This window comes from Poromitra crassiceps (assembly GCF_964638095.1).
Source record: "Poromitra crassiceps genome assembly, chromosome: 13".
NCBI classification, from domain to species: domain Eukaryota; kingdom Metazoa; phylum Chordata; class Actinopteri; order Beryciformes; family Melamphaidae; genus Poromitra; species Poromitra crassiceps.
The window spans coordinates 6,328,598-6,354,918 of NC_139644.1; the positions used below are offsets into that span (position 1 = coordinate 6,328,598).

The 26,321-nt window shown below is 45.5% G+C and overlaps 1 protein-coding gene across 1 annotated transcript in view; it reads right to left on the bottom strand.

Moving 5' to 3' along the window:
* Positions 1 to 215: 215 nt before the first annotated feature.
* The window catches only part of LOC310787896 (uncharacterized protein), a gene marked incomplete at its 5' end in the record, with an annotated part of 51,457 nt that continues 25,351 nt past the window's right edge, over positions 216 to 26,321 (bottom strand). The window contains 23 exons of the mRNA XM_083649350.1: positions 216 to 1,068; positions 1,807 to 1,966; positions 2,122 to 2,236; positions 2,600 to 2,887; positions 4,193 to 4,327; positions 5,523 to 5,637; positions 6,416 to 6,500; positions 6,995 to 7,152; positions 9,399 to 9,682; positions 10,000 to 10,176; positions 10,328 to 10,411; positions 10,591 to 10,717; positions 14,300 to 14,483; positions 15,359 to 15,596; positions 15,733 to 15,992; positions 16,141 to 16,325; positions 16,790 to 16,932; positions 17,791 to 17,974; positions 18,677 to 18,858; positions 19,200 to 19,406; positions 19,608 to 19,856; positions 20,479 to 20,629; positions 21,113 to 21,225. Of these exons, the coding sequence (XP_083505476.1) occupies positions 664 to 1,068; positions 1,807 to 1,966; positions 2,122 to 2,236; positions 2,600 to 2,887; positions 4,193 to 4,327; positions 5,523 to 5,637; positions 6,416 to 6,500; positions 6,995 to 7,152; positions 9,399 to 9,682; positions 10,000 to 10,176; positions 10,328 to 10,411; positions 10,591 to 10,717; positions 14,300 to 14,483; positions 15,359 to 15,596; positions 15,733 to 15,992; positions 16,141 to 16,325; positions 16,790 to 16,932; positions 17,791 to 17,974; positions 18,677 to 18,858; positions 19,200 to 19,406; positions 19,608 to 19,856; positions 20,479 to 20,629; positions 21,113 to 21,225 (4,229 nt within the window). The 3' untranslated portion in view covers positions 216 to 663. The remainder of the gene's footprint in view (positions 1,069 to 1,806; positions 1,967 to 2,121; positions 2,237 to 2,599; positions 2,888 to 4,192; positions 4,328 to 5,522; positions 5,638 to 6,415; positions 6,501 to 6,994; positions 7,153 to 9,398; positions 9,683 to 9,999; positions 10,177 to 10,327; positions 10,412 to 10,590; positions 10,718 to 14,299; positions 14,484 to 15,358; positions 15,597 to 15,732; positions 15,993 to 16,140; positions 16,326 to 16,789; positions 16,933 to 17,790; positions 17,975 to 18,676; positions 18,859 to 19,199; positions 19,407 to 19,607; positions 19,857 to 20,478; positions 20,630 to 21,112; positions 21,226 to 26,321) is intronic.

A 26,321-nucleotide genomic window follows, 5' to 3' on the forward strand; every position in this document is an offset into this window, starting at 1 on the left:
CTAACCCTGTTTCACACATGGCTGTTTAACTTGCCTCTACACTGACCTGTGTTCACATACTTACATCATCATCACCCTCTTTAGTATTCTCTGAGTTGGAATACGTTTAAAGACTGCCACAGAGAATGATAAAAACACAAAAGCCACTTGAATACTTGGTGTCAGTAGGAAAAACAGATTTTATTTTTCAATGCTACAGTAAAGATGAGGTATGGTGACCACAAAAATAAAACATAGAAAATCACAGAGGGTTAGACCGCATTTTAAGGATAAAAAAATAAAGTTTGTCTAGTGATGACTTTAAGATAGGACACATACTAAAAGGCATTTGGAACAATCTTTAAAGGAATGTGCAAATTGTGTCATTACTTTAATGCAAATGAGACGAGTAAAGTCATGAAAAAAGAAGAACAAAATAAGCAATGCCCATCATTTACAAAAATGTTTTTAAAAAATCAGTGCAGCTAGAATATACTTAAAAAGGCATAATAAATGTTTTTCAGTAGCATGGCGGTGTGTGATGGGTTTATAGTGTAAATATTGCACAAACCGTACAGAAAAACACTTCCTACTCGCCGCAAAACAATCAAACTTCCACAGACGTGTGAGAAAATCAAAGTGAAAGGATCTTGAAAAGGACCGACACAAACAGATGAAAAGGACCTACACAAACAGAAAGAGTGCCAGGTCTTTGGCGTGCAGGTGCTGCGCCAGGTTCTGAATGCGGCACAGGCGGACGTTCTGGGCGTCGCCCACGCTGTACACACGGAAAATGTGGTAGCGCCCCCTCTCTTTCAGCGCAAAGTCCAGCTCGTTGGCGGAGAGGTGGATGAAGGCCCTTTCCCTCTTCACCGTCGACTTCACCTCCACGTACACCTCCCCCGTGGCCTCGAAGGTGAGCTTGAAGTCGTACGGGTGGCCGGTCTCGCCCCGCTGGTTGCACCACAGGACGTGCGTGGGCCGCCCGGCCTCGCCGCCGTCCCGCCAGTGGCACAGGAAGGAGTTGACCAGCTGCTCGCCCCACTCCCCGATCGCCTCCACGTCCCGAGGCTCGTCGTACAGCACCACCTGCCCAGAGCAAAGCAACGACTCTGAAAACCTTTCCCATGACAACGCACAACCGCTGCTGAAAAAGACCTCACAAGTACATCATTTGACTTTGTTCATGTTAAGACGATGGAGATCATTATAATTAGGATTTAGCCTTTAGCTGAATAAGCTGTATGTTGTTGTAACTGAGTGAGCAAATTTACATGAACACACACTAGCTGATTCTATACAGTAGGGATGGTTCGATATATCGAATGTGACAATATGTATCATGGGGCGAAAAAAAAAAAAATCTCGTTATTAGCTCAATTTCATTCTGCTCTACTATCCTGTCAGGACAGATAGAGCTAAACCCTGGTCTGTCAGGACAGATAGAGCTAAACCCTGGTCTGTCAGGACAGATAGAGTTAAACCCTGGTCTGTCACTCAGGACAGATAGAGCTAAACCCTGGTCTGTCAGGACAGATAGAGCTAAACCCTGGTCTGTCAGGACAGATAGAGCTAAACCCTGGTCTGTCAGGACAGATAGAGCTAAACCCTGGTCTGTCAGGACAGATAGAGCTAAACCCTGGTCTGTCAGGACAGATAGAGCTAAACCCTGGTCTGTCAGGACAGATAGAGCTAAACCCTGGTCTGTCAGGACAGATAGAGCTAAACCCTGGTCTGTCAGGACAGATAGAGCTAAACCCTGGTCTGTCAGGACAGATAGAGCTAAACCCTGGTCTGTCAGGACAGTGCTACACTGAATGTACTGACGGTGCTGGGTCTCTCGCAGGTCAGCTCCATATCCTCCAGAGTGGCGTGTGGCGGCTGTCCTTTGTTCCAGAGGGGAAAGTCCAGGACCAGAGGAGGACGCTGGCTGTCTCCGCTCCCCTGGAACACGCTGGGAACCATCACTGTGTCAATGGCGACACTGCTGCCAAACAAGGATGAGATGAAAGAGAGAGAGGAAAAAAATGGGGGGAATTAGGATTACGCATTGAGTAACACTGGAAACCCAACATTTATTTTTCTGCATCAATGTGAGAGTGGTGTTTTTCCCAGTTTATGGAGGCCGGAGAGGAAACCTACTGTCCGGGCAGTGTGGACTGCTGGCTGCCCTCTCCATCCTTTTCGGCGCTCTCACCCAGTCCAGCGCCGCTCTGTTGGCTGTGCTCTGTCAGTACACCGGGAGCCACTGCAGAACCTTTAACAACACAACAGGGTGTATTATATGCTACATGCAGGGTGTATTATACGGTACATGCAGAATTTGTGAATTCTTAAGCAAGGAATACATCTAAAGAATGCATTGCTTTGTCATTTTTGTAATGTCATTTTGAATATTGAGAGATGAAATGTCTCTGTTTAAGTCTTGTATTCTAATGTTTTAACCAACAGAGTGTTTGTATTTCTGGAAGGGATTATTTATACAGGAGGAAATGGATCTCAAATTACTAGACCCGTGTAAAATTTCATGATCTTCAGTGGTGCTTACATGCTAAGCTACGAAATGCTACCATACAAGACATGAATTGAAGTTGTGAGAAGATGACCACCAATGTCTGACCTGAAAGGTGTGGGATGCTGGTGGTCACTGCAGCAGCGTTAGGCTGGACTGGATGGTCTCTCTGTGGGCTGGGTTGGTCCTGGACTGGATGGTCTCTCTGGGGGCCAGGTTTGTCAGCGGTTCGGCTCCCGGTCTTCGGAGGCTGGTTTTCCTCGTAGCTGCTGCTGACAGTCTGGGGAACAGGGCTGCTGCCTCTAGGGGCCACGCCTCTCTCTGGGTCTCGGTCTTTAGGCCCAGCAGGCGGTGGCCACATCTTCATAACTGCATCTACTATTCCATCTGCCTGACCTGGTGGGACAAAAATAAATGGACAGGATGCTGTTTTACATTTTAAAAATATTCCTCCAGCTCTCTGGCTGCACAAAGTTACAACTAGCGGTTCAGCTGTCATAGAAATATGGAAGATCCGGACGCCTCCTCCACGTTAAAGCTTTGCCAGCAACAGACAGGTTACCTTACACCAGTGATTCCCAAACACTGGTGGGCCATGGAGGTACTGCAGGTGGGCCGCGAGTCTGTCAACACTGCCGATAAGCCCCCCCCCCCCGGGTCGTGTTATTCGGACGATACAGTATGTTGTAATATGTCTGTTGATTGTTAAATTGTGTTTGTATTTAGAAGAAACAGTGTCTTGGGACGCAAGACAAATTCCAGAACCTTCCGACAATAAGGTAAAATCAAATCAAATAAAGAAAATTACATGTGGATGGTTTATTAATTTGCTGTATGCCCAAGTTCACATGCTCTGTTAATGAAATAAAACAAAACATTATATTAAGGTTATATGGAAATACCATCATTTAAGTATGTTGATTAGAGTTGTGTTTAAAAGGTGCAGTGGACGATTTTCAGATTTCAAAGTGGGCCTGGCATCCTTAAGTTTGGGAACCCCTGCTGTACAGTACCTGTGCTCCTCCAGCTCCCTTCATCCTATTCACCTTATGTTCCAACACAGGAGTCAGCCAGTTACTTCCTATTGTGTTGACACTTCCTGTGACAGTACAGTACTAGTGACCAGGTAAAACAGAACACTTCCTGTGACAGTACAGTACTAGTGAGCAGGTAAAACAGAACACTTCCTGTGACAGTACAGTACTAGTGAGCAGGTAAAACAGAACACTTCCTGTGACAGTACAGTACTAGTGAGCAGGTAAAACAGAACACTTCCTGTGACAGTACAGTACTAGTGAGCAGGTAAAACAGAACACTTCCTGTGACAGTACAGTACTAGTGACCAGGTAAAACAGAACACTTCCTGTGACAGTACAGTACTAGTGAGCAGGTAAAACAGAACACTTCCTGTGACAGTACAGTACTAGTGAGCAGGTAAAACAGAACACTTCCTGTGACAGTACAGTACTAGTGAGCAGGTCAAACAGAACACTTCCTGTGACAGTACAGTACTAGTGAGCAGGTAAAACAGAACACTTCCTGTGACAGTACAGTACTAGTGAGCAGGTAACACAGAACACTTCCTGTGACAGTACAGTACTAGTGAGCAGGTAAAACAGACGGTGTTTTGAACAGGAAGTCAGAACACAACTGGGTCAAGTGGGCGGGGCTACATAAGGTGAATACAGTGCTGTACAGTACCTGTGCGACTGGTGTCGGTGTTCACCATAGACGCCCGTGGAGGCCAGCAAACGAGCGTCTGCTCTCCGTTCTTTTGCGCGGAGCGAGACGTCTCTTCTTGGGCGGTGACAGCAGAGAAGCTCTTTGATGGTGCTGCTTTACAGCAGATAAGAAGGAGTGGGAAAACCAAGGAGAAGAAGAAAGGAACGGTTACACAACATGCTCCCAAACACAGATTGCCTCTAACACTGTTTTCGTTAACGCTGTGACTTAATTAAACAAGTGTCAGTTAAGATTTTCATGGGTTCGCCTGTTTTATTACACTTATTATTACACTTAACACTGCTCTGAGCTCGATCTGTAGATCAACTGCTCTGAGTTCGAACTCTGCCCTGCAAGGCAGATTTCAGAGCTCAGAGCAGTAGATCTGTAGCATGTTAGATAGACACCGCTGGCTGTGATATCTGATCTCGAGATTATGGACGATGAATTCAATGGTGTATTTATTTGAGCCGGTCTGGAATAATGTCTGGATTACACAAGGAGGGAGGGTGAGGAGCTGTTATCAATGTGACGGACACTCGGACAGCAAACAGAGCAGGCTGTCGGCAGCACGGAGGTTCGTTACATCACTAATTCATGTTCTCTATATTATATAACAACCATAATGAACCGCAGCATGACAGAAAATATGTTGTTTACAGAGTGCATTATGCATGCCCCGTTTTCGCCCGTTCTAAAGGTAAAGGTAAAGTCCCACTGATTGTCACACACAATGTGTGAAATTTGTTCTCCGCATTTGACCCATCCCCTGGGGGAGCGGTGAGCAGCAGCAGCGCCGCGCTCGGGAATCATATGATCTAACCCCCCAATTCCAACCCTTTGATGCTGAGTGCCAAGCAGGGAGGCAAATGGGTCCCATTTTTATAGTCTTTGGTATGACTCGGCCGGGGATCGAACTCACGACCTCCCAGTCTCAGGGCGGACACTCAGAGCACAAGGCCACTGAGCTGGTATCGCCTGTTCCAGGACTCTACTTGTTGCTGAATATCTTCTGTGGGGATCCGAATGAAACGAAAGTTATCTGGCTGAGTAAAACATCATATTTTAAGGTGGAAATAAGGTCCGGGGTGTTAAAAAACATAATTCTCCTTTAAGGTTGGGAACCACTGCAAATTAGGTCAACAAACACTTTGATGATGTCAACTCGGACAAACCGGAGCTCTGCAATGATACGCGCAATTCCGACCTGTAATTCCGACCTCGACAACTGTTCAATTCATTTTTTCCAGTGTTCTGAGTTGTCCTGAACAGGGTATTTATTAGCCCATTGATGATGTGTCTTCCATACGTTTCTCCAGCCTAGTCTCTGGTTTGGGAGGCTCTGGGACCTCCCACCGCTCCTCATCGGCGGGCAGCTCTTTGATGTCCTCCTTGTGCAAGTATCTCTTCAGAGCTCCTGGGTCCTACACACACACACACGCACACGCACACGCACACGCACACACACACACCCACGCACACACACACACACACACACACACACACACACACACACACACACACACACACACACACACACACACACAGTGAATGACTTTTCTTTTACTTTTACTTTATTGGGTAAAATAATAAAATTAAAGCTGAGTCCACTGGTCCCCATGGGTAGCCAAATCATTGCATTCTTTCCATTTACGCTGGAAAAACTGTGCGGTTATCACAGATTTTGTTCCTCAGAATTCTGACATTAATCAGAGAATTTTTTCCTCAAAATTCCAACTTTAAACTCCGAATTCTGACTAATCTCGGAAAGTCTTCTGAAACGCCCCTCCCCCCATGTCCCAAAGCAACTGTTACACAAAGAAAATCACAGATAGGATATTCACCATAGATGTATCAATGTTCAATGTGTGTGTGTGTGTGTGTGTGTGCAGAAGAAAGGCAGAGAACGACAGAATGAAAGACCACGAACAAGCAAGGAGCCTTTTCAATGCATATAGTTTAGTGATTCAATGCCAGGAGAGATCATATATCACTTACACCCAGTGAGGTCATTAGAGGTCATATCACTTACACCCAGTGAGGTCATTAGAGGTCATATCACTTACACCCAGTGAGGTCATTAGAGGTCATATCACTTACACCCAGTGAGGTCATTAGAGGTCATATCACTTACACCCAGTGAGGTCATTAGAGGTCATATCACTTACACCCAGTGAGGTCATTAGAGGTCATATCACTTACACCCAGTGAGGTCATTAGGCCAGTCACAAACTGGATCAGCTCTTTCCTGTGGCTGTTCTCTGTGCAGAATAGCTTCACCAGCTCTCTGCAACACACACACACACATAATATTATAATATTACAAGGTATTACAGGACGTGTGCATGCAGGCATCACCCCACATATACTACACACTTTTCACCTCCTACCACCCTCCATCCTAGAATCCTATCCTATCATGAGAATGAAAAGTCTGCGTGTGTGTGTCTGTGTGTGTGTGTGTGTGTGTGTGTGTGTGTGTGTGTGTGTGTGAGTGTGTGTGTGTGTGTGTGTGTGTGTGTGTGATTCGGCCACATCTATGCAATTTTACATGTGATCACGCTGAATCTTTCAGGAAGTGTAAAGGGTGGCCCCTGTGGGTGACCTAACGGAGCTCGATTTGTATTAGGTAATTAGGGCAGATTAATGGCCGAACTTGCAATGTTGTTTCTCAAGATCCTATTGATAATTTGTGAATGTTTAAACTTAAACTTTAAGTAGTTGTGGGGACAAGGTCTCACAGCACAACAGTGTTGGGCCTGTCTCTTCACACACACACACCTGCAGATGTCCAGCTTGGCTGAGAGGTGATCTTTCTGGACGTAGAGCTCCTTGTTGTCCTTCAGCAGACAGATGACATCCTGAATCTGCACCACAGCAGCCTCGTCGTCATCGTCGGCGGACACAGACAGCTGGTAGCGGATGTACAGCTTACCCACCTGATACACGAGGAGACAAAACGCAGATCCACAAACATGAAGACGCTTCACGCTGCATTGCATTTGGAACTTCTAGCTCTATTTGCAGGTGCCATGAGTCTGCCTTTATCATCAGGCCAACAGAAGAGCTGCTCAGAGGAGCTTTACTCTGAGGGTGTTCTCAAAACTTTACTCTGAGGGTGTTCTCTAAACTTTACTCTGAAGGTGTTCTCAGAACTTTACTTTACTCTGAGGGTGTTCTCTAAACTTTACTCTGAAGGTGTTCTCAGAACTTTACTTTACTCTGAGGGTGTTCTCAGAACTTTACTCTGAGGGTGTTCTCAAAACTTTACTTTACTCTGAGGGTGTTCTCAAAACTTTACTCTGAGGGTGTTCTCAGAACTTTACTTTACTCTGAGGGTGTTCTCAAAACTTTACTCTGAGGGTGTTCTCAGAACTTTACTTTACTCTGAGGGTGTTCTCTAAACTTTACTTTACTCTGAGGGTGTTCTCAGAACTTTACTCTGAGGGTGTTCTCAAAACTTTACTTTACTCTGAGGGTGTTCTCAAAACTTTACTCTGAGGGTGTTCTCAGAACTTTACTTTACTCTGAGGGTGTTCTCAAAACTTTACTCTGAGGGTGTTCTCAGAACTTTACTTTACTCTGAGGGTGTTCTCTAAACTTTACTCTGAAGGTGTTCTCAGAACTTTACTTTACTCTGAGGGTGTTCTCAGAACTTTACTCTGAGGGTGTTCTCAAAACTTTACTTTACTCTGAGGGTGTTCTCAAAACTTTACTCTGAGGGTGTTCTCAGAACTTTACTTTACTCTGAGGGTGTTCTCAAAACTTTACTCTGAGGGTGTTCTCAGAACTTTACTTTACTCTGAGGGTGTTCTCAGAACTTTACTTTACTCTGAGGGTGTTCTCAAAACTTTACTTTACTCTGAGGGTGTTCTCAGAACTTTACTTTACTCTGAGGGTGTTCTCAAAACTTTACTTTACTCTGAGGGTGTTCTCAGAACTTTACTTTACTCTGAGGGTGTTCTCAAAACTTTACTTTACTCTGAGGGTGTTCTCAGAACTTTACTTTACTCTGAGGGTGTTCTCAAAACTTTACTTTACTCTGAGGGTGTTCTCAGAACTTTACTCTGAGCGTGTTCTCAGAACTTTACCATCAGGCCAACAGAAGAGCTGCTCAGAGGAGCTTTACTCTGAGGGTGTTCTCAAAACTTTACTTTACTCTGAGGGTGTTCTCAAAACTTTACTTTACTCTGAGGGTGTTCTCAGAACTTTACTTTACTCTGAGGGTGTTCTCAAAACTTTACTTTACTCTGAGGGTGTTCTCAAAACTTTACTTTACTCTGAGGGTGTTCTCAGAACTTTACTTTACTCTGAGGGTGTTCTCAGAACTTTACTTTACTCTGAGGGTGTTCTCAGAACTTTATCATCAGGCCAACAGAAGAGCTGCTCAGAGGAGCTTTACTCTGAGGGTGTTCTCAGAACTTTACTCTGAGGGTGTTCTCAGAACTTTACTCTGAGGGTGTTCTCAGAACTTTACTCTGAGGGTGTTCTCAAAACTTTACTCTGAGGGTGTTCTCAAAACTTTACTCTGAGGGTGTTCTCAAAACTTTACTCTGAGGGTGTTCTCAAAACTTTACTTTACTCTGAGGGTGTTCTCAGAACTTTACTCTGAGGGTGTTCTCAGAACTTTACTTTACTCTGAGGGTGTTCTCAAAACTTTACTTTACTCTGAGGGTGTTCTCAAAACTTTACTCTGAGGGTGTTCTCAAAACCTTTTGTATAGTTGCTTTGTTGAACCATGTATCGGTTACATTACGTTTCACACAGCCGAATGTCAAGGAAACCATAACCGATATATAAAGATAAACAAAAGCCATGTGGGAGCATCCATTCCTTTATTAGTATGACATCTGGTGTGAGATGTTTCCTCCAGGAAAAACATGTCCTTATCTGTCTATAACTTAGTGTGCTTAGGGCTGGGATGATAACAGCATCACTGCGGCCATGTGACTCCACCGCAGGGTTGAGTTCATTATGTATTATTATTATTATTATTATGTATGTTTTATTGTAGTCTACTTTATTATATTAGTTACAGGCATACTGCCAAAACAAGTTCAGTAGGCTATAGCCCTACTGAACTTCTTCTACTGTAGAACTAACCTAACTAAGGAAGAATGCTCCAAGGTTCAAAATACTGTAACTGTGCGAAAATGTCCTGAGAGTGATGGTCAAATGTTCTGACCTGTGCATAGTGAAGCCGTTTGATCTTCTCTCCGATGTGGTTGTGGAGCAGCTCTGAGTAGATGTCTCCCAGCTCCTCGTGGTGGTAGAGGAACCTCTGGATGTAGGGCATCAGTGAGTGCACTAGGGCCTGCATGGAGGGGCAGGGCCTCAGGTTCTCTGTAAGGGCCTCGGTCTTCACGCACTGCGACAGCTGGCGAATACCGCAGATCTCCAAGAACAGGAACCGGTCCTCGTCGCTGAAGGCAGGCACACTGCTAACTCGATCTCCTTGTGTTGTCTGACCTGTCAGGCAAATCATATGACCATAAAGATCTGTATTTATTTAGCCACTTTTCAGAAAACCATTACATTATAAAGCCACACCAAAAGCAATGAAAGCAGGATAAGACATCAAATCAAGGCCAGAAACATGAAAGTAAAACATAAAACGGAGGTAAAAAATAATAATGGGTAATTAAGTAAAAGGCAAAAGCTAGTCTATAGTCAGATAAACATCTGCTACTATCCCAAGTGCTTTCCCAAATTATGATGGGATCTGTAACACAATAACTTTAACATTGATAACCATATAGAAAGAAAATGTTCCAGCAGCAGCATACCATGTTGGTTCCCAGTCCTGGTCCTGGTCTTCTTGTCTGGGGGTGGCAGGTTGAGCAAACAACTGTGGGGTTTAAAGATCTTCTCCAGTTCTTTGCTGTCAGAGATCATGGGTCTGTGGGCCAGAGTCACCCAGGTGTTATCCTTGGTGGGGAACACCCTCATGTCCTTCAGCATACCTGGAATAAATAAATGGATCAGAGGTTGATCAGATATGGATGCATCGGAATTCACCCGGATCCAATCCGATTCCAATCCTGCATATTGGATCAGTGCAGCCCTAGCTGTGGGGGTTGGGTGGTGTTTGCAACATGTGTCTGTGTTCCTCACCCTTCATTGTGGAGCAGTAGCTGGGAATGGTTTTTGTCTGAGTGTATTCCTGCTCCCCAAATACTGGAATCTTACACTTGTGAGCTGTAAAAGAGAAACATGTTATATGATATGAGAGCACTATTACAATTACCAATTATAGGGGCCATAACAGTTGTCCACCAGAAAGATGATTAGCAGCAGACAGATGGGACATAATGTGAGTCATTGAATGTGAGAAGAAAGGGACTGGCAAAAGGGACTGACAATGTAAAGGTCCTCACCAAGTCTGGCATAGAGCACGGACACATCCTGCAGCACTTCAGCAGTTGGTATGGGAGACGACAAACAGATCAGCTCCAACAGACCTACATACTGATTCATGTTGGGGCAGGTGTCCACACTCAGCAGCTACACATAGACATCACGCACACACACACACGCACGCACGCACACACACACACAGGCACACACTCACACGCACACACACACACACGCACGCACACGCACACACACACACACACACACACACACACACACACACAGTGCAGCATTAGTAATGGGGGAGTGACTGTAATAACCCCCGCCCCCCTTTCTCCCAATAGACCAGAACTGCGTCGCGTCTTCAAGCGCCCAGCTCCAAGGCTGCGCCCCTTTTTAGGGGAAACCCACCATAGTAAACGACGGTACAAGAAGCCAAAACCACTTCAAACAAACTATTTAAAACGGTTTAATTTGATAGAGATATGCCGAAGAGTTGCTGTGTTGTTATAGTTTCACTAACAATAAAAAAAACAAAAAACTGGTCTGCGATAGGGTAGGCGTGACACCGTCAATGTGGACGATGCATGTAACCTGGTGGAAACTGGATACAGCGTTCATATAAGGCAAGTACCTCGTGTCGATGTATCTTGCGCATTCTATGGCCGGCCGAGTTGAAATATATTGTCATGTCATGGTGTCTTTGGGTCATTTATAAAGGAAATGAATTCTGTTATTTTTCTATAGATGTTTTGGGTACTGCTATTTTACATTGAAGTCAACGCGAGTGGCTTGTGTTATCCCATAAAAAGGGGCGCGGCCTTCAAGTTTTGCAAATTACCCGGATGTGCTGTTCTGGTCTATTGTTCTTGGCCAATCATCCCCTGTCTAAGCAGTCCCGGTCGTTGCTCCACCCCCTCTGCTGATCTGGGGAGGGTGTGGACTCTCACATGCCTCCTCCGATGCATGTGGAGTCACCAGCCGCTTCTTTTCACCTGACAGCGAGGAGTTTCACTGGGAGGATGTAGCGCGTGCAGAGGAACACCTTATTCCCCCCAGTCCCCCCAGAGGAGGTGCTAGTGCAGTGACCAAGATGATACCCTTATCCGGCTTCCGGGGTGCGAACCTGCAGCCCTCATGTTGGTAGACGAGGGAATAGAACCTGCGGCCCTCATGTTGGTAGGCGAGGGAATAGAACCTGCAGCCCTCATGTTGGTAGGCGAGGGAATAGAACCTGCAGCCCTCATGTTGGTAGGCGAGGGAATAGAACCTGCAGCCCTCATGTTGGTAGGCGAGGGAATAGAACCTATGGCCCTCATGTTGGTAGGCGAGGGAATAGAACCTACGGCCCTCATGTTGGTAGGCGAGGGAATAGAACCTGCAGCCCTCATGTTGGTAGGCGAGGGAATAGAACCTGCAGCCCTCATGTTGGTAGGCGAGGGAATAGAACCTGCAGCCCTCATGTTGGTAGGCGAGGGAATAGAACCTGCAGCCCTCATGTTGGTAGGCGAGGGAATAGAACCTGCAGCCCTCATGTTGGTAGGCGAGGGAATAGAACCTGCAGCCCTCATGTTGGTAGGCGAGGGAATAGAACCTGCAGCCCTCATGTTGGTAGGCGAGGGAATAGAACCTGCAGCCCTCATGTTGGTAGGCGAGGGAATAGAACCTGCAGCCCTCATGTTGGTAGGCGAGGGAATAGAACCTGCAGCCCTCATGTTGGTAGGCGAGGGAATAGAACCTGCAGCCCTCATGTTGGTAGGCGAGGGAATACAACCTGCGGCCCTCATGTTGGTAGGCGAGGGAATAGAACCTGCAGCCCTCATGTTGGTAGGCGAGGGAATAGAACCTGCAGCCCTCATGTTGGTAGGCGAGGGAATAGAACCTGCAGCCCTCATATTGGTAGGCGAGGGAATAGAACCTGCAGCCCTCATATTGGTAGGCGAGGGAATAGAACCTGCAGCCCTCATGTTGGTAGGCGAGGGAATAGAACCTGCAGCCCTCATGTTGGTAGGCGAGGGAATAGAACCTGCAGCCCTCATGTTGGTAGGCGAGGGAATAGAACCTACGGCCCTCATGTTGGTAGGCGAGGGAATAGAACCTACGGCCCTCATGTTGGTAGGCGAGGGAATAGAACCTGCGGCCCTCATGTTGGTAGGCGAGGGAATACAACCTGCGGCCCTCATGTTGGTAGGCGAGGGAATAGAACCTGCAGCCCTCATGTTGGTAGGCGAGGGAATAGAACCTGCAGCCCTCATGTTGGTAGGCGAGGGAATAGAACCTGCAGCCCTCATGTTGGTAGGCGAGGGAATAGAACCTGCAGCCCTCATGTTGGTAGGCGAGGGAATAGAACCTGCGGCCCTCATGTTGGTAGGCGAGGGAATAGAACCTGCAGCCCTCATGTTGGTAGGCGAGGGAATAGAACCTGCAGCCCTCATGTTGGTAGGCGAGGGAATAGAACCTGCGGCCCTCATGTTGGTAGGCGAGGGAATAGAACCTGCAGCCCTCATGTTGGTAGGCGAGGGAATAGAACCTGCAGCCCTCATGTTGGTAGGCGAGGGAATAGAACCTGCAGCCCTCATGTTGGTAGGCGAGGGAATAGAACCTGCAGCCCTCATGTTGGTAGGCGAGGGAATAGAACCTGCAGCCCTCATGTTGGTAGGCGAGGGAATAGAACCTGCAGCCCTCATGTTGGTAGGCGAGGGAATAGAACCTGCAGCCCTCATGTTAGTAGGCGAGGGAATAGAACCTGCAGCCCTCATGTTGGTAGGCGAGGGAATAGAACCTGCAGCCCTCATGTTGGTAGGCGAGGGAATAGAACCTGCGGCCCTCATGTTGGTAGGCGAGGGAATAGAACCTGCGGCCCTCATGTTGGTAGGCGAGGGAATAGAACCTGCAGCCCTCATGTTGGTAGGCGAGGGAATAGAACCTGCGGCCCTCATGTTGGTAGGCGAGGGAATAGAACCTGCAGCCCTCATGTTGGTAGGCGAGGGAATACAACCTGCGGCCCTCATGTTGGTAGGCGAGGGAATAGAACCTGCAGCCCTCATGTTGGTAGGCGAGGGAATAGAACCTGCAGCCCTCATGTTGGTAGGCGAGGGAATAGAACCTACGGCCCTCATGTTGGTAGGCGAGGGAATAGAACCTACGGCCCTCATGTTGGTAGGCGAGGGAATAGAACCTGCGGCCCTCATGTTGGTAGGCGAGGGAATAGAACCTGCGGCCCTCATGTTGGTAGGCCAGGGAATAGAACCTGCGGCCCTCATGTTGGTAGGCCAGGGAATAGAACCTGTGGCCCTCATGTTGGTAGGCCAGGGAATAGAACCTGTGGCCCTCATGTTGGTAGGCGAGGGAATAGAACCTGTGGCCCTCATGTTGGTAGGCGAGGGAATAGAACCTGCGGCCCTCATGTTGGTAGGCGAGGGAATAGAACCTGTGGCCCTCATGTTGGTAGGCGAGGGAATAGAACCTGTGGCCCTCATGTTGGTAGGCGAGGGAATAGAACCTGTGGCCCTCATGTTGGTAGGCGAGGGAATAGAACCTGCAGCCCTCATGTTGGTAGGCGAGGGAATAGAACCTGCGGCCCTCATGTTGGTAGGCGAGGGAATAGAGCGCTACACCACCCGCGCGCCCCTAAATGCTAATAAATGCAATACTTTTGAAAGATTTTGCTTTGTCTGGGACAAACACAGAGACACATGATCTTGGCAGGAGCACAACAATAGAACAGCATACCCTGCTGAAAAGCTCCCTCATGCCTTCCAGTTGGCTATAGAAGGGAGCCAAGATTCTGGGCTCCTGGACGGTGCTGCCTGGTCCGCTCGTCAGCCTGCTGTAGCGCTTAAAGATACCCGTGGGCTCGTTCCAGCACACCTCCTTCAGGTGGTAGAAGTGTCCCGAACACCAGCCATCATTCCGCCTAGAGAAGCGAGGTAGAGACAGACTTGTGGCCTCTTGTGTGTAAATCATTCTTCAGGAATTAAAGACATGAAACATTTGATCATAGTCATTTGCGAGTTCATTTGAATTTCCTCTCAGACAAGACAGGACACTGTTTTCAAGTCTGAAATGTACCTAGATTTGGTAGAAAGATGAATTTCACATTTTCACCATCTAGGGTGCTGCTTGATTATGTCACTAATCAATGTTTGTGTGGTCGAGCGAGGTTGACACTGAATGGGGAGAGCGAGGTTGACACTGAATGGGGAGAGCGAGGTTGACACTGAATGGGGAGAGCAAGCGGCGCAGAACCGCTCAAATGCAGGGATTAAAGGTTTTTTTCATGATAGTTTCACAGCGGTTATGTTATAAAAGCACAAATAAATAAACACACACACAGACACCTCCAAACCATGGAGGTATAAGCAACTCGCAAAACTCACCTGTTTGCTGCAAGCAGATATATTTATTTTCTTTTTTAACCCCATGCGCATGCACGAATATATCGGCAATCACCGGTTGATGGGTTAATGGTTAATGGTGGCCGGTTGGAACATTTTAACATATCGCTCAACCCTATACTGTCCTGTCCTGTCCTGTCCTATACTGTCCTGTCCTGTACTGTACTGTACTGTCCTGTCCTGTCCTGTCCTATACTGTCCTGTCCTGTACTGTACTGTACTGTCCTGTACAGGACAATAAATTTAATTTCTAACTTGAAAGCAGAGTCCTGTCTTGTCTGAGGTGACATGCAAATGAACTAGAGTCATTATGATCAAATGTCTCATGTCCTCTTTAACCCTGAGAAACGTGTGCTGATTCATCTTTCAAAAACAAATGCAACTGTTGACAGACCTGTTGTACTCTATGAAGACAGCAGGGGTGTGCTGGAACAGCTCCTTCAGGCTGCTCTGGGAACAGTTTTTCTGCAGGTACAGGTAGACGTTGTGAATGTGCTCCACCGTGGAGGTGAAGCCTGTCCCCTCCAACTCGTCCTCGGGTAGCTTGTCTTCTGGGGTCTCTGCTTGTGGTTTGACACACCATTTCTTCAGGTAGATGATCAGCGACTCCACTGAGATGCTGTATCTCATTCCTAAAGGAGAGACACAGCATTAGACATTATGAGACCATTTACAATTTCCCATGTTGCAGACGGCATTCGATTCCACGGATGATTAAGAATAAACTACCTGATCATGCTATGGATAATATAAGTCTCACATTCTTACCGAGAGCTTTGCTGAACTCGCTGGGGTGTGAGTCGACATAGCAGACATGTGTCCCCAACAGGCTGGTGACCTCAGGTGACCTCAGGTAGACGGCGTTGGGACAGAGGTACTCGGTCTCTCGCGGGCCGCCTTCCAGCAGACGATAGGCGGGGAGCCAGTCCAGATGAGACAGGAAGTGGTAGAAGGAGGATTTTGTGCTTTTCATTGTACGCCCATCGCCGTCGATCACCTGGGCCGTGAGGTACTGAGAGTACTGAGCACTGGAAAATGAGAAAGGCGATTATCAGCGGAGTCCTACTACAGCTAACATTCAAAAGAACTGACTGCAAGATAAATAAGAGAAGAGCACATGATATGAGTGCAAATGGAGGAGAGAGAGGACTATGTACGTAAGTGTGTGTTAATTACCCAGTGTCCCAGTTGGACTCCAGCAGCCCCAGCAGGGCCAGCCTCTGCTCCCGAAGGCGGGTGCCAGGCAGCTGAGCCGTGGCCAGAGCATGGAACTCCTCGCTGGGGTAGTCATCCAGCACGCAGCCCCCCTCCCCTGGGGCTTGCGGCCACAGTCCACTCTCCGCTGACCAGGGGCTGGAGGCCTGGAGTGGGTGGAAAAACAATGGGGAATCAGGCTCTCCCTGATGAGCAGAAGAACGACTTGACCTCTGGGGCGTAAGAAGCATCCCTACATAGCAACACTTAACACACATTCCACATGTCCAATTATCCCATTGGCAGGTGTGTTCAGGCAAAAAGAAAAAATAAAGTCAATACGAGATTAAATTATTTGTCGCGCACGCACGCACACACACACACACACACACACCCTTGCAAAAGCAGGTGCATACACACGCGCACGCACGCACGCACGCACGCACACACACACACACCCTTGCAAAAGCAGGTGCATACACACACACACGCGCGCGCGCACGCACGCACGCACGCACGCACGCACGCACACACACACACACACACACACACACACACACACACACACACACACACACACACACACACACACACACACACACACACACACACACACAGATGTCCTCCTCACCAGCTCTTTAGCACTGAGGCTGCGTCTTTCTTTGCGGATGATGAGCAGGTCTCTGACTCCCAGCCTGGTGAACAGCTCTCTCCATCCAGCTACGTCACCGTCTGTCTGCATGTAGCAGGGACTCAGCAGCACCCAGTCACAGCCTCGTGAGGGAGTGGGGAGGCACACAGGTAGGAGGGTAAAGACATGCATAAGACAGACAGAAAGTAAACGTGCTAAACGTGCTATTTGTAGCTTTTTCCTATTAATAATCATTACCACATTCATTTGAGACAGTTGTCATGTCCACTGGGGTCCCCCGTTGCCCCTGTCCCCCTCATCACCCCACCCCCTGTTGACCCCCTAACTACCATGCTGGTCACTGGCAGCTCTGTGGTGCGGGACGTCTCCCTGCCCCGATCTGCAGGCCCGTCAAGCACTCTCTGTTTCCCGGGCGTTCGTGTTGAGGATCTACACCAGAGATACTCAACTTGCTTTGCCCGGGGGCCACTTTCGTGAAATGATAGAAGGCCAGGGGCCAGTTAATAAACAATCATTATACATTTTTCTGTAGCGGATTGTAGGTTTTTGGGGTGTCAGCCAGATTTTAGTCTGACAATGTTGTGCACACCGGATAGTTAGTTAGGTTAAGTACATACATAAGTGCCTGGGTAGCGAGCAGATGGCGGTATTTGACAATTTAGCAGCTAAATCAGAGATTATTGAAAGATATTCCATATTCCAGACTGAAATGCTATAACAAAAGTGGAGTATTGGCCAGAATGACATGAACAGTTGGACGCTTATTCAGCGGGTTGCGTTCAGGTGCACTGTAAAAAAATGCAATTCCATCACGGGCCACATGTGGCCTGCGGGCCGCAAGTTGAGTATCACTGATCTACACCGCAGGCTCCCTCCCTACCATCCTGGCCACATCGTTCCCTCAGTAACTACAACTGTGTGTGTGTGTGTGTGTGTGTGTGTGTGTGGCTGTGGTCCTATAGCTGTGGATGCTCATTTACCAGGGAGTGTCTTAGGAAGGTTGATGTTGTCGTACTCTTCAGAGAAGTGCACCTTGTCCAGTGCCGGGCACAGCAGACCCCTGCTGGTGAGGACAGGCACTGCAACATCTGAGTAGTCCTGGCTGGAGGTAGAGTGCTGCTTGATGAAAACCAGGTAACTCACAACCACTGGCTCAGGCTTGGACTAGAGGTGGTGCCAGAGGAAAGAGGAAGAGGAGGGAGAGAGAGAGAGAGAGAGAGAGAGAGAGAGAGAAGCAAAATTAAAAGGAGGGGATGGGGTACAGAAGAAAGTTACCTAACAGCTCACAGAACAGACAATTACATAAGGTAGACTTAGGTTCTGTATGAAATGCAAGGAACCTGTCTATCACCTAGCTACGTAAGTAGGTACCTGCTTAATGAGGTACCTCGTTTCGTTCGAATGTAGGTGACAGACTATCCTCACGGTAGCATCGTGTGTCGGGGGGGCAGCCAGGCAGAGCTTTCCCCTGCCATCCTGTATTCAGAAAATTCCCAGAAATACAGGGTGGCAGTGGCAGGGCAGTATGTGTGTGTGTGTGTGTGTGTGTGTGTGTGTGTGTGTGTGTGTCTGCCCGCTTGTGTCTGAGCTGACATTCGAATATGACTTTCTAGCTGCCAACTCGAGGCTCACATTGACGTATATATACGTATTATAGACGTATTATAGTGCCACAGTTTTACCACAAAGTTATCGTTTACATTGACAAACATGATACGTGTCGTGTACCCCCCCGTGGCACAATTCAAACGGGATCAAAAAGAGTCGCGTCTCTCTCCGATCGTTGACCACCATTCATATTTTCTCAGACGCTGGTACGCTGAGAGAGGCAGGAAGCGACGTTCACTTTGGCTCCCTATAAGTTACCTTCCAGCTACTGCTGCGGATTGCGGGGTAGATGTGTCGCTCCAGCAGCTCCTGGGGCTCCAGGTCATGGACACCCAGTCTCCTGAGCAGCTCTCGTACCTGCTGGCCTTCCAGAGGCTCCACGCAGCTCAGCAGAGAGGGATGAACCACGCTCACGTCCTGATACAAGGCGGAAAAAGGTCCTGGAAAAAGACAGACAGAATGAGAGGAACAGTGGATCAGGAGGGGGGAATTTGTTGGAACTGGGCTCGATTCCTAGGCTCGCCCGCTGCGTGGCCTCGCCCACCCTGCAGCTCAGGAGCTGCGCGGGCTCACCCACAGCTCGACTGCTGCGTGGCATCACCTGCTCTATTGGCATACGCAGCGCGTAGGGGTTAAGGGTTTGATGTACGGGTTAAGTAGTCTGACAAATAGCATGCTCTTTTTCAGGGGTTCTATCTCATAATTAATAATAATAATAATAATAATAATAATAATAATAATACATGAGAAAGTTTGACATTGAATAAAGTTAAGTATTTACCAGCCTGAGCTTTCTTTTTCTTGCTCTTGGCTTCCTCCATGGGGAAGAAGACCCCCTGCCCGCTGAGTGCCACTACGCGTCCGTCCGCCAGGGGGATTATGGGTAGATCCCTCAGGGTTTGCAAGATGGCGTCTGCCTCTCCGTAGCCATGCTCCAGAGCACGGAAGTTACAAACCAGCAGCCTGGCCAGCCCACGTAGGCCACCGTCTAGAAGCCAGAGAGACAAAAAAATAACTTTCAAAAGGGGCACTGATCTGGTCCGAGGGCAAAGGTCAGGTGCTCTAGCACCACCTAGTGTCTATCTGTGCACGTCCCTGATGTCGAGGGTCTTGGACTGGAGGCCGATATATAAACTGGGGAAAAGAGCGACAGAACCATCGACTTTCTCTCTCCATCTCCAATACACACCTGTATGGATGCCTCCTCCTTGCACCAGCTCCTTGGCCATGGCCGTGGTTACCGTGGTAACATCAGATCCCCTTAGGTGTCGCACTCCCAGGTGAGTGAGCAGGGAGGTGGGAGGGGCAGGCTGCAGACCTGGGTGGAGATAGGCCAGAGACAAGTGCCTGTCAAGCTCGTCTCCGCCAATCACCTCGCGGATCACAGCGTCCTGACAGACGGCCACCTGGGACGGCAGCTTGTACACGACGTCGCCATCTGGGAGAGAAACGACAGAGGAATGGAGGGGTGAGGATGATTTGATCAGAAGAGCTCAGAGGGACACAGCGCTGCTATCTGTATAAACTGCTGGAGGGCAGTTTGGACTGTATTTACAAACTGAGCTGGAAAAAAAGAACATGGCAGTGAGAGGATGATAATTGGGTAGAAAAAGAGAAGAACCCAAATTAAAAAATATAAACATTTCTGAGGGCAATAGGAAAAAGAACTAAGGAACCTTTTCCGATGAACACACCGTATTTTGATGCTGTCTTCATGCATTCTGACACTATGATTCCATTCCGCACGCATTGGTTGATGCACGCGTTCTCCTGCATTAGATACATTTAACAGATTCATTTCTGGTGAATCCATTCAGAAGTCAACGCACTCTGTGGAGCAGGGAGAACGTTGATGGCAACGCAACTCAACGCTAGTAATGGAGCTCTAACATGAGTCTAGCGCTCATATCCTACCGCCTTACGTTACTAATGAAAAGGATCCATCTCCTCGGGGACAGTGCGCTCACACCGCGGCCATGTTCACACCGCCATGTTCACACCGCGGCCATGTTCACACCACCATGTTCCGTCCACAAACACACTGCAGGTGTGAGCAGTACCTGAGTTGAGTGTGGGCAGGAAGGCGTTGCCCTTGAGCAGCTGGATGATCTGCCCGGCGACGGGCTTGAAGAAGTCCAGCACCTCGTCAGGCAGGGGGACGAACTGCAGGAAGTGACAGAGACCCTTCAGCCCGCTGAACTCTGGGTGATCCTGGAACAAGGAGAACATCCTATTAGTTCAAAGGGAAAACCAATAACCAAAGACTAACGAGTGCTCCAAGTTGAACATTTTGCACAAACCGGTATACCGGTATTCTGTCAATTCTGATTCAGGCTCACTTTTTTAGAATATAATTTATTTTCATACTGTATATTATTCATCAGGTTTATATGCTTATTTTCACTTTTCCTTCATCTCAGTATGTTCTACTCCTGTTATTTGGAACAACCTGTGTAGATACTACAACTCATGTATTTTCATACTTTTCAATAATATACTGTATTTCTACTTAGTATATTCTAGCTCTGTACTGGCAGTTGCATTATACCACCCATTTGCCCTATTCTTTAGATTTTCTTTTTCTTTGTGGTATCGTTTTACTATGACAATCACCTTAAATCGTTAAATTAACATCTAATCTAATCTGTTCTGTCAATGACAATAGCTCATACAGCCCTGTAGCCATTGTCTTACAGTGAAGACATCCATGGCCTGGAGGAAGAGTTGGGGTATCTCAGATCGAAGCCACTGGTTCCATGGACTGTCTCTGTCCACGTCTTCACGAGAAGAAGGGATGTCAAAGTCACCTGGAGGGGAGAAAAGAAGATTATCAAGTGACAGTACTCATTTATTCCCTCTTCACAACACCTGTCATCTCCATATCGATGTGTATCTTTGTTTATAACCTCTTCACAACACCTGTCATCTCCATATCGATGTGTATCTTTGTTTATAACCTCTTCACAACACCTGTCATCTCCATATCGATGTGTATCTTTGTTTATAACCTCTTTACAACACCTGTCATCTCCATATCGATGTGTATCTTTGTTTATAACCTCTTAACACCTGTCATCTCCATATCGATGTGTATCTTTGTTTATAACCTCTTAACACCTGTCATCTCCATATCGATGTGTATCTTTGTTTATAACCTCTTAACACCTGTCATCTCCATATCGATGTGTATCTTTGTTTATAACCTCTTTACAACACCTGTCATCTCCATATCGATGTGTATCTTTGTTTATAACCTCTTAACACCTGTCATCTCCATATCGATGTGTATCTTTGTTTATAACCTCTTCACAACACCTGTCATCTCCATATCGATGTGTATCTTTGTTTATAACCTCTTCACAACACCTGTCATCTCCATATCGATGTGTATCTTTGTTTATAACCTCTTTACAACACCTGTCATCTCCATATCGATGTGTATCTTTGTTTATAACCTCTTTACAACACCTGTCATCTCCATATCGATGTGTATCTTTGTTTATAACCTCTTAACACCTGTCATCTCCATATCAATGTGTATCTTTGTTTATAACCTCTTTACAACACCTGTCATCTCCATATCGATGTGTATCTTTGTTTATAACCTCTTAACACCTGTCATCTCCATATCGATGTGTATCTTTGTTTATAACCTCTTCACAACACCTGTCATCTCCATATCGATGTGTATCTTTGTTTATAACCTCTTAACACCTGTCATCTCCATATCAATGTGTATCTTTGTTTATAACCTCTTAACACCTGTCATCTCCATATCGATGTGTATCTCTGTTTATAACCTCTTAACACCTGTCATCTCCATATCGATGTGTATCTCTGTTTATAACCTCTTCACAACACCTGTCATCTCCATATCAATGTGTATCTTTGTTTATAACCTCTTCACAACACCTGTCATCTCCATATCAATGTGTATCTCTGTTTATAACCTCTTCACAACACCTGTCATCTCCATATCGATGTGTATCTCTGTTTATAACCTCTTAACACCTGTCATCTCCATATCGATGTGTATCTCTGTTTATAACCTCTTCACAACACCTGTCATCTCCATATCAATGTGTATCTCTGTTTATAACCTCTTCACAACACCTGTCATCTCCATATCAATGTGTATCTTTGTTTATAACCTCTTCACAACACCTGTCATCTCCATATCAATGTGTATCTCTGTTTATAACCTCTTCACAACACCTGTCATCTCCATATCGATGTGTATCTTTGTTTATAACCTCTTAACACCTGTCATCTCCATATCGATGTGTATCTTTGTTTATAACCTCTTTACAACACCTGTCATCTCCATATCGATGTGTATCTTTGTTTATAACCTCTTAACACCTGTCATCTCCATATCGATGTGTATCTTTGTTTATAACCTCTTAACACCTGTCATCTCCATATCGATGTGTATCTTTGTTTATAACCTCTTAACAACACCTGTCATCTCCATATCGATGTGTATCTTTGTTTATAACCTCTTAACACCTGTCATCTCCATATCGATGTGTATCTTTGTTTATAACCTCTTCACAACACCTGTCATCTCCATATCAATGTGTATCTTTGTTTATAACCTCTTAACACCTGTCATCTCCATATCGATGTGTATCTTTGTTTATAACCTCTTAACACCTGTCATCTCCATATCGATGTGTATCTTTGTTTATAACCTCTTTACAACACCTGTCATCTCCATATCGATGTGTATCTTTGTTTATAACCTCTTAACACCTGTCATCTCCATATCGATGTGTATCTTTGTTTATAACCTCTTCACAACACCTGTCATCTCCATATCGATGTGTATCTTTGTTTATAACCTCTTAACACCTGTCATCTCCATATCGATGTGTATCTTTGTTTATAACCTCTTCACAACACCTGTCATCTCCATATCAATGTGTATCTCTGTTTATAACCTCTTCACAACACCTGTCATCTCCATATCGATGTGTATCTTTGTTTATAACCTCTTCACAACACCTGTCATCTCCATATCGATGTGTATCTCTGTTTATAACCTCTTCACAACACCTGTCATCTCCATATCAATGTGTATCTTTGTTTATAACCTCTTTACAACACCTGTCATCTCCATATCGATGTGTATCTTTGTTTATAACCTCTTTACAACACCTGTCATCTCCATATCGATGTGTATCTCTGTTTATAACCTCTTAACACCTGTCATCTTCATATCGATGTGTATCTTTGTTTATAACCTCTTCACAACACCTGTCATCTCCATATCGATGTGTATCTTTGTTTATAACCTCTTAACACCTGTCATCTCCATATCGATGTGTATCTCTGTTTATAACCTCTTAACACCTGTCATCTCCATATCGATGTGTATCTCTGTTTATAACCTCTTAACACCTGTCATCTCCATATCGATGTGTATCTCTGTTTATAACCTCTTAACAACACCTGTCATCTCCATATCGATGTGTATCTCTGTTTATAACCTCTTCACAACACCTGTCATCTTCATATCGATGTGTATCTGTGTTTATAACCTCTTAACACCTGTCATCTCCATATCGATGTGTATCTTTGTTTATAACCTCTTCACAACACCTGTCATCTCCATATCGATGTGTATCTTTGTTTATAACCTCTTCACAACACCTGTCATCTCCATATCGATGTGTATCTCTGTTTATAACCTCTTAACACCTGTCATCTCCATATCGATGTGTATCTCTGTTTATAACCTCTTAACACCTGTCATCTCCATATCGATGTGTATCTCTGTTTATAACCTCTTAACAACACCTGTCATCTCCATATCGATGTGTATCTCTGTTTATAACCTCTTCACAACACCTGTCATCTTCATATCGATGTGTATCTGTGTTTATAACCTCTTAACACCTGTCATCTCCATATCGATGTGTATCTTTGTTTATAACCTCTTCACAACACCTGTCATCTCCATATCGATGTGTATCTTTGTTTATAACCTCTTCACAACACCTGTCATCTCCATATCGATGTGTATCTTTGTTTATAACCTCTTCACAACACCTGTCATCTCCATATCAATGTGTATCTTTGTTTATAACCTCTTCACAACACCTGTCATCTTCATATCGATGTGTATCTGTGTTTATAACCTCTTCACAACACCTGTCATCTCCATATCAATGTGTATCTTTGTTTATAACCTCTTAACAACACCTGTCATCTCCATATCGATGTGTATCTTTGTTTATAACCTCTTCACAACACCTGTCATCTCCATATCGATGTGTATCTTTGTTTATAACCTCTTCACAACACCTGTCATCTCCATATCGATGTGTATCTTTGTTTATAACCTCTTCACAACACCTGTCATCTCCATATCGATGTGTATCTTTGTTTATAACCTCTTCACAACACCTGTCATCTCCATATCGATGTGTATCTTTGTTTATAACCTCTTAACACCTGTCATCTCCATATCGATGTGTATCTTTGTTTATAACCTCTTCACAACACCTGTCATCTCCATATCGATGTGTATCTCTGTTTATAACCTCTTCACAACACCTGTCATCTCCATATCGATGTGTATCTCTGTTTATAACCTCTTTACAACACCTGTCATCTCCATATCAATGTGTATCTCTGTTTATAACCTCTTTACAACACCTGTCATCTCCATATCAATGTGTATCTCTGTTTATAACCTCTTTACAACACCTGTCATCTCCATATCGATGTGTATCTCTGTTTATAACCTCTTTACAACACCTGTCATCTCCATATCGATGTGTATCTCTGTTTATAACCTCTTCACAACACCTGTCATCTCCATATCGATGTGTATCTTTGTTTATAACCTCTTAACACCTGTCATCTCCATATCGATGTGTATCTTTGTTTATAACCTCTTTACAACACCTGTCATCTCCATATCAATGTGTATCTTTGTTTATAACCTCTTAACACCTGTCATCTCCATATCAATGTGTATCTCTGTTTATAACCTCTTAACACCTGTCATCTCCATATCGATGTGTATCTTTGTTTATAACCTCTTCACAACACCTGTCATCTCCATATCGATGTGTATCTTTGTTTATAACCTCTTAACACCTGTCATCTCCATATCGATGTGTATCTTTGTTTATAACCTCTTCACAACACCTGTCATCTCCATATCAATGTGTATCTTTGTTTATAACCTCTTCACAACACCTGTCATCTCCATATCGATGTGTATCTTTGTTTATAACCTCTTAACACCTGTCATCTCCATATCGATGTGTATCTTTGTTTATAACCTCTTCACAACACCTGTCATCTCCATATCGATGTGTATCTTTGTTTATAACCTCTTAACACCTGTCATCTCCATATCGATGTGTATCTTTGTTTATAACCTCTTCACAACACCTGTCATCTCCATATCGATGTGTATCTTTGTTTATAACCTCTTCACAACACCTGTCATCTCCATATCGATGTGTATCTTTGTTTATAACCTCTTCACAACACCTGTCATCTCCATATCGATGTGTATCTTTGTTTATAACCTCTTTACAACACCTGTCATCTCCATATCGATGTGTATCTTTGTTTATAACCTCTTAACACCTGTCATCTCCATATCGATGTGTATCTTTGTTTATAACCTCTTCACAACACCTGTCATCTCCATATCGATGTGTATCTTTGTTTATTCCCTCTTCACAACACCTGTCATCTCCATATCGATGTGTATCTTTGTTTATAACCTCTTAACACCTGTCATCTCCATATCGATGTGTATCTTTGTTTATAACCTCTTCACAACACCTGTCATCTCCATATCGATGTGTATCTTTGTTTATTCCCTCTTCACAACACCTGTCATCTCCATATCGATGTGTATCTTTGTTTATAACCT